At 38.8% G+C, this 9,211-nt stretch overlaps 1 protein-coding gene across 1 annotated transcript in view; it reads left to right on the top strand.

The window, feature by feature from the left end:
• CEPT1 (choline/ethanolamine phosphotransferase 1) overlaps positions 1–9,211 on the top strand; it is a 50,287-nt gene that overhangs the window by 6,909 nt on the left and 34,167 nt on the right. Inside the window, exon 2 of the mRNA XM_006865927.1 lies at positions 8,059–8,206. Within this exon, the coding sequence (XP_006865989.1) occupies positions 8,059–8,206 (148 nt within the window). The remainder of the gene's footprint in view (positions 1–8,058; positions 8,207–9,211) is intronic.

Here is a 9,211-nt window from a genome sequence, read left to right as displayed (position 1 = left end):
CAAGCATGGCAACAATAGTGAGGTTGGCCCAGGATTGGGCAGTGTTTCGTTCTGCTGTGCATAAGGTCACTATGAGTTGGTACCAACTCGATGGCACCAAATAACAACAACAACCCAAGCCATGGTATTTTCAATTGCCTTATATGCATATGAAAACTGGACAGTGAATAAGGAAGACCAAAGAAGAATTGATGTGTTGGAGAATACCGAGTCTATGTTGGACTGTCAGAAGAACAGATTTTTCTTGGAGGAAGTACAACTACAATGGTCCTTAGAAATGAGGTTGGTGACACTTTGCTCTCACTTAACTTTGGACATTCTAACAGGAAGGCACAGTCCCTGGAGAGCATGATTCTTTTTCCAGTAGAGGATCAACGAAATAGAGGAAGACCTTCGCAAGATGGATTGACACAGTGGCTGCAACAGTGGACTCAAAGATAGCAACAGTAATGTGGATAGCACAGAGACAGGTTATGTTTTGGTCTGTTTTACATGATTTCTCTGTAGAGTCATAAAGAATTCAGTGGCACCTACCAGCAACAAAGAACCCTCTGAACCTTTCTATTTTCATCATTTCATATGAAACAAATTACTTTTGAGGGTTGCAGTTCTGAATTCAACATGTTATTTTTGTCTTCTTTCAGGTCCTTCATTTCCCACCACCGTGGAATACCTTTATTTTAATTTCTCATTCAGTATGCGAATATTGTCAATATTGTTTATATGGGTGTATTTCTAGTTTTCCTGTATTTCCTTAACTATTTCCATGTCCTATTCAAATGACTGCCTCACAACTGGACCAAAAAATAGCATCTTGAGAAACGGAGAAAAGATTGAAGTTGTCAAAAACAATTTTGCATGGATCTGTAATCAATGCTCATAGAAGCAACAGTTAAGAAATCAAAGACATATTGCATTAGGCTTATCTGCTGCAAAAGATCTCTTTAGTGTGGTTAAGAACAAAGATGTCAGTTTGAGGACTAAGATGTGCTTGACACAGGCCTTGGTATTTTCAGTAGTCTCATACACATGCAGAAGTTGAACAGTAAATAAGTAAGACAGAGTAATTGATGCATTTGAATTACAGTGTTGGCAAACACTATTGAAAATACCAATACAAACGAATCTGTCATAGAACAAGTACATCCAGAATGTTCTTTAGAAGCCTGGAACATAGACTGCTTCTTTTGTACTTTGGACGTGCTGTCAAGAGGGACCAGGCAGACCTTGGAGAAGGACACCTTGCCTAGAAGAGTGAAGGGTCAAAAAAAAAAAAAGAGGACGACCCCCCAACAAGATGGATTGACCCAATGGCAGCAACAATGGGCTCAAACATAACAGTTGTGAGGATGGCACAGGACTGGACAGTGTTTCATTCTGTTATGCTATAAGTAGGAACTGACTTCCCGCCATCTAACAACAGCGGCAATCTTATAATACATTGATTGTTTTTATTAAATGCCATGTAGTAGATTCCAACTCATAGTGACCCTGTATAGGATTTCTGAGGAACAGCTGGTAGGTTTGAACTGCCAATTATTATTAGTCCAGTGCTTATCCTGTAGCACCACACGAGGACTCCAGAAAACTTAAAAAACAGAAAATATAATTGCTTAAATACATCCTGGGGTCCTTTATCGCATGTCCTTTGAGCTATTTCATCTGAGGCTTACCTGAACCCCTCCCGGAAAAAGGAATTTGGTCTAGATCTCACATACCCTTCGAGAGATAGTAGAACAGAAGGGAGATTTGTTGATTCGAGTGGTCCTAACCCACTTCCAAGATGGGCATCAGGGAATGAGAGCACATCCCATCTCTAATAGTCAGTTACTGAGCACTCAGCATATACCAGCCACCATGTTCCTTTTAATACTTTCCTTCAGCCTCTGTCCTTAAATGCTTTGGAATTACTGGAGTAACCCTAGAATTAATTAAACCTTTGGGGAAGCTTCCAGAATGTGAACTGCCCTGTTCACAGAAAACGTTTCAGAATTGTTGCTGGAAGGAGTCAATGTTGAACACGACTGACCCATCGTTTGGTGCGCTGCAAGGGAAGGTAGTGTCCAACTAACGGTGCACCTGGATTTTATAGCTGTGTGGTAGCAATCCTTGTCAGGCTCAACTCAGAATGTATTAAAATAGATCATGGCTCTTGTCCGTGATACCTGTGCTTATCTCTGTGATCTTCTGTAAGTTTTCTACATCATAGCTTGTTTTTTCAGTCTTACACTGTAATATTATGTAGATTAAGTTAAGATTATCATGCATTGTAGTGTACTTAGCAGAATGCCTGGCGTATAATGTGTAATAAAGTCAAGAAGTTGTTCTTTATTTTAAACAGAGAAAAACCAAGTTGTGCCATTACCAATAAGTTGTTGTTGTTAAGTACCATTGAGTTGATTCCAACTGTATAGGGTTTCCAAGGAGCAGCTGGTGAGCTTGAACCACCGACCTTGCAGTTCAAACAGCTTTGCAGTCAGGCACCAGTAAGAGTTATATTGAATTTAGATGTAAATTTTTAATATGATCTTAAATTTTTTGTTTTAGTATTTGTTTATTTTTTGTTTGTTTCTATATTACAAAGATTGGTGCTTTTGATTTTACTCACTAAAAAAATAATAGATGTTTATTAATGTAGAAAAAAAATGGGAAGAAAATTAAATGGCACATTGGTCCATAATCTCACTTCCAAGTTAACTGTTTTTGACGTTAGAAAAGGAAAGGGAAAAATAACAGAAAATTTCAGAGAAAATGATAAAGCCTATTTTGAAATCTTATCTTTTTAACTTGCCTATCCGTTCCACTCAGATCCTTAATCTCTTTTCTTAGATGTACCATTTTACAAGTTTCTTGTGTGTGTATTCTCTTGGTGGGCAGAGAAGATGGCTCATTCATAAGAAGAAATTAACCTGTGTGTATGTATGTCTGTGGTAGTGGTGGTGGTGATGGTGGTGGTAGCTGTGTGCCGTGGAGTCAGTTCCAACTCATAGCGACCCTGTACAGGGTTTCCGAGGCTGTAAATCTTTATGGGAGCAGAAAGCCTCATCTTTCTCCCACGGAACTGCTGGTAGTTTCGATCTGCTAACTGTGAGGTTAGCAGCCTGACTCGTAACCACTACGCGACCAGTGTGTCTGTAGACGCATTATTTCTATTTCAAAAGCTCAATAACATTTCTTAGAATCTTTCATCTGAATTGACTCACATAAGAACATCTATCTCTAAGATTTTTCAAGTTAGTTAATTGCCATATTGTGATGTGATTCTTTGCTTATACTAGTTCTTCCCCATTATCAAGGTGTAATGGTTTCCTGACTGATGAGTTCATTCATACATACAGTGTCTCTCCCAAGCTCTGAACCCAGATAGGAAAATACTTATTTCTCAATTAGAAGGCTTTCTCCTTGAAATACATATGACAGTTGTGAAATAATGGCAACAAGAAACAATTATACAAGGATATGTCATAATGTACTGCTGCTAGGGTTCCAGTTCATACATGCATGAATTTATTCCAAACAAAACATGTCTATGCATGTCTCTGTGATCAGTAGGTGGCTGCAGACTAATTTTTTCAGTAATATATTTGTCTTTATCTCATTTGAGTGCCTTAAAAAAGAGGAGGGGGATACTTTTTTTGCCATTGGAAAAAACAATGTTGATGACAGGGTTAATACCAGATTTTAAACAAAACTTAGGCGGACGTCTTCCCTAATTATTGAAGCTTTGCAATGAGTTGGCAGAAATGCTTTTCCATATAAGACTACGGTTCTTATTTAAGGAAGGTCAAGAGAGGGAAGACCATCAACCCCAATGAATAAAGAAATTGATTGAAGTCCAGAAACTAGTGGGAAAAAACTGTAGAATTACTATTGATGCAATACTTGCTGAAGTTGAGATCTCACATGGTTAAGCATTTTCAATTTTAAGGGAACATCTTGGCATCAGGAAGCTTTTGACTTAAGGAGTGCCAGGAATATTGCATGAAGATCAGCTTGCTCAAAATGATCTTTCCATCAGTCTTTTAAGCAAGGTTGAAACTGATGACAATTTTGTGGAATGAATCATTAACTAGGGACAAGACTTGGATTTTCTAATAGGATCCAGAGAGCAAGATGCAATTAAAATAATGGCTTCCTAGGAGTCCTGGTGTGATGCTGCAGGATAAGTACTGGACTGCTGACCAGACCTGCCAGCTGCTCCTTGAAAACCCTATATAAAGGAGCTCTGGTAGCGTAGTGGTTACGAATCGGGCTGCGAAACGCAAGGTCAGCAGTTTGAAACGATCAGCTGTTCTGTGGGAGAAAAGATGAGGCTTTCTGCTCCCATAAAGATTTACAGCCTTGGAAACCCTGTACAGGGTCGCTATGAGTCGGAACCAACTCCATGGCACATAACCACCACCATAAATCAGAACTGACTCAGCGACACTTAGCAACAACAATGGGACCTGCTGAGCCAATTAAATTCAAGGCAGAGAGGTCAGCTCAGAAATTTATGATGAATGGTTTTAGGGTTCCCAAAGGGGAACTTTTTAAAAAGTTTTTATTGTGAATTATGTGGGTTTTCATGGGAGAACATCAGTTTTACATTCATCCTATCGTATTTCGTTTCATTGCAATGATTACAGTCCCCTCCATGCGTTAGCAAACAACCAAAGGGTACACCCCACAGGCCCACCCCCTGGCCATCAGCACACAGCCCCTTTCCCTCCCTGAGTGTAGTGTTCCATTTCTCCACGTCATTGTCTCTGCCTCCATTTCTGGCGTCACTGCTTCTTTGGGTGGGGTCCTGCACTCTGCTCTTCTCACTTGATGGCCCCAAGGGCCTCTAGTCCTGGACTGCAGGATCAACCACTCCCCTCCTTTTGTTACAAAACATCTGCCTTTACATTTCCAACACTCAGTCAGTCCTGATAGCAATTATTCACTATTGTGCCACAAGAGTCAAAAGGGGAACTCTTCATAGATTTTCTCAAAAGACATAGGATGGCTGTTGTTGTTGTGAAGTGTCATCAAGTGAATTCCAGCCCATAGCTACCCTGTATAGGGTTTCCGAGGAGCAGCTGGTGAGCTTGAACTGCCAACCTTGCAGTTCAAATGGCTTTGCAGTCTGGCACATTAACCCACAGTGCCACATCAGGACTCCAGGATGACTGTAGGGACTTAGTAATGAAGTTTTCAGAGAATTGAAAACTGAATTTGTGAGCAAAAGACCAGCAAAGTTGGGCCGAGGAATTTCTTTCCATCACAACGCTGTAGATGCTCAGTCTTCAAGGGCAGCAAACTCTATACTTAAGAATTTGCTTGGAAAATCTTACTCCATCCATTGTACAGCCCTGATCTTGCCCCTGCATAGTTCCTTTTGTTCCCAAAACTAACTTTGAATGAGAACATGATATGCATACCCTGAAGATGTCAAAAGTGCTATTTTGATGTGGTGTGATTGAATAGCATAGAATTCTTTGAGGAAGTGGTGGTGGTGTTTGTGATTATGAGCCATGGAGTCAGTTCCGACTCCTAGCGACCCTGCGTAGGGTTTCAGAAGCTGTAAAGCTTTACAGGAGCAGAAAGCCTCCTCTTTCTCCCGTGGAACAGCTGGTAGTTTTGAACTGTTAAATTTGAAGCTAGCAGCCCAACTCATAGCCACGATGCTAGGTAGAAACACTGCCTTCAGAAGTGCATAGACCTAGAAGGAGGATATATCAAGAAGCAATAGCTTCACATTTTGCTATTTTTCTTTAATAATATTTTCTATGGTTTTGTAACACTACTTTTTTACTTATTCTCATAATGTTAGTGTGGTCTACAGATTCACAGGAAGAGGGAGAAATCCAGAAACACAAGACAGCGCTACTCACTTTTTAATCTTGTAATTATTATCTTGTTGTTTTGTAGGATTATGTGTATACTATTTAAGTTGTCTCTGTTCTGGATTAGCATTTTGCCTTATTAAAATGCTAAATTTAGAGAATCTTCTTGGAGTCTCACCTTCGCATTTTAACAAGGCAAATGTCTTCAAGACCTGGGCATTCGAAACTTTGAAAAGTAATTCAGAACATTCCTCTCTAAATCTTAAAGATAATACGCTAAGTAAAATAAAAGAAGCTCTCCTTTTTTAATGCACAGCATTTTAAGTCAATAGGACTCCTGGTGTGGCTCTGTGGGCTAATGCATCAGACTGCAAAGTTGTTTGAACTGCAAGGTTGGTGGTTCAAGCTCACCAGCTGCTCCTTAGAAACCCTATACAGGGTCGATATGGATCTACTCAACAGCACTTAACAACAACCAGTGGTTCAGTTTCTAGCCAGGAAACGAAAATATTTCTTGAAAATATGACCATAAATATTTGAAAAATATTGTGTTCTGAGCACTTTGTGTACTAGATCATTATTAACCAAAGTGGTGTTCCCTTGGAACATTGAAGAGGTTTATGTAAAAATACATTCCATGCAGGGTCTCATGGGACAACTCAGTCAGCTGGCGTAACATAGTTCAGAAAAATCCTGATCGGCATCTTAGTGAATAGTGAGTTGTGCCTGGAGTCTTAAAAGCTGGCAAGCAGCCATCTAGCCACAACTCCAGGTCTCTACTTGCTAGAAGCAAAGCAGTAAGATATTTAAAAGCTCTGAAAAGAAACAAGTATACATGAGTCACAACTTCACCTACCCTGAAATCAAAAGAACTAAATGGTGCTGGCTACCACCACTGACCATTCTGAGTAGGGCCACACTACAACTATTCCTCACTTATTCAGTATTTCACATTTAAGACCATAGTAAAAATTCTACTGTCCAACTATTTTGTGCATTAATGACATGTTGCCCATTATGAACACTAACGTGTGAGGTGAGAGTAGTGCTGGCTGTGATGGTAAGGTTATGTGTCAAGTTAGCTAGGCTGTTATGTGCATTGACTTGGCAGTTATATAACCATAAGAATCATCCTCCATTTTTTGTGATCTGTATTGTGTAATTCCGAGTTTTCACATAATGATCTAGTCTTTGGAACCTGATCATATCAATAGTGAGGAATAGGTATAAATGGTTCCAGATCTAACGGGAGGAAAATGTGGTGCAGATTTCAAGTTCTTAGTTTAAAAAAAAAAAAAAAAAATACAGGCAAACTCGGACAGTAGAGAACCAAGAACTCCCTAAGACATCTTTAAAGCGAGAACTGAGCCTATCTCTGTAAATCATCTTTTAGTGAAATAGCAAAGAGTGGTGCATAAAGGGTATTACCCATAAGATCCGTGATCTGTTTCAAACTCATCAATGGGACCAAAAGGTCAGTAATTACCCTAAAGCAAAGATGAGAAGGAGGCTGTAAGGGGATAGGGAAACTGAAGTACTGGAAATGGAACAAGCAGTACAATTAAAGATAACGTTGATACATTATGATGAATGTAATGAGTCATTGAACCATTTGTGTGGAAATTGTCAAAAGGGAACCTAACGTGCAGTGTAGATTCACCAAAAAAAAATACAACCAATAAAATAAAAATACATCCCAAGTAAATTTGTGAAATGGCAGCACATTGTGTCCCCCTTTGTGGAGAGTCACGGTGTACAGTAGCAATATTAAGGACTAGAAGGGAACCACAGAGAGAAAGCTGCTTGACATTGTTTAACCATTGTTTCCCACATGTGTTTAGCATGAAGATTTTTCTTTTTTCCATATAATCTCTGTAAACATCCTAAAAGACATAGTTTGAGAAATACTGTAGTAGGTTGCTCATTAATTGACTTTGAAATCTAAATGTTTGGGAGGACTCTTAAAGAAGTTCCTTAGTCTAATCTCTCATGGGAGTCCTGTAATATTCCTGTGAAGTATTTAATCCAGCATCTACTTGAACACTACAAAGCAGATAATTTAAATATTCTATTCTAAATGTTTCAAAAAGTTCTTCATTTATGTAGCACATAAATCTTCTTTTACATAACTTTCAGCCAGCATACTTTTCTGGAGAATGTTAATAAAATATCTATAGGTAAAATATGTTAACTAAACAGAGTAGCTAATATTGCTTAATACTCTTGCCTTTCTTATTTTATTTCACAGGCACCTCTGTGGGCGTATATTGCTTGTGCATGTGGCCTTTTCATTTACCAGTCTTTGGATGCTATAGATGGGAAGCAAGCCAGAAGAACCAATAGTAGCTCTCCTTTGGGAGAACTTTTCGATCATGGTTGTGATTCACTATCAACAGGTACTGCTGATTTTCAGGGTTAACAATTATTAACAGTGATGAAAGCAATGTGACAAACTGTGTTAAGTAAATATTTAAGAGGTTTGTGATGTTGTAAGTTACAAGAATAAGTGATTTTGTATTAAATTTTAGCATTTTCAAAAAACTGAATCTGATGAATATCTGTTAATTACTGACAGTATCAGGTAATTTAGGAATTATGTTAATTACTTAGTTATTTAATGCTGAATATTGTTTGTCATTTGTTTTCAAAATCTTAGGGTATAATTATCACCATAAAGTGTGGCAGAACATTACTGGGAAAATAGGCAATTTGTGGTTATTACATTTAAGTGAATATGATGTAGTTATTGAGAATTATGTTATGAAGACTCTTATTGAAACTGTGATAATGGATCTCTTTAATGCGTCAAAGAACAAAAATGTCACTCTGAGGATTGAGATGCACCTGATCCAAGCCATGGTATTTTCAGTTGCTTCATTTGCATGTGAAATTTACACAGTGAATAAGGGAGACCATATAAGAATTGATGCATTTGATTGAATTTTGAAAGTACCATGGACTTCTAGAAAAACAAACAAATCTGTCTTGGAAGAAATATAGCCAGTATGCTTAGAAGTTAGGATGGAGAGACTTTGCCTCTCATTCTCTGGACATGTTGTCAAGAGGGACTAGTTCCTGGAGAAGGACATCACGCTTGGTAAAATGGTTGTTGTTAGGTGCCATAGAATTGGTACCGACTCATAGTGACCCCTACACACAACAGAACAAAACTCTGCCTGATCCTCACAATTGCCACACTTGAGCCCACTGATGCTGCAGCTTTGACAATCCATTTCACTGGGGGTCTTCCTCTTTTTCTTTGACCCTTCACCTTACCAAACATGATATCCTTCTCCAGCGACTGCTCCCTCCTGACACTATGTCTGAAGTATTGAGAGATGAAGTTTGGCCATCCTGTCCTCCAGGAAGCACTCTGGCTGCACTTCTTCCAACACAGATCT

Source organism: Chrysochloris asiatica, unplaced genomic scaffold, assembly GCF_000296735.1.
Source record: "Chrysochloris asiatica unplaced genomic scaffold, ChrAsi1.0 scaffold00085, whole genome shotgun sequence".
NCBI classification, from domain to species: domain Eukaryota; kingdom Metazoa; phylum Chordata; class Mammalia; order Afrosoricida; family Chrysochloridae; genus Chrysochloris; species Chrysochloris asiatica.
The sequence above is the reverse complement of the archived record's forward strand: the minus strand, read 5'-3'. Positions and strand labels throughout refer to the sequence as shown.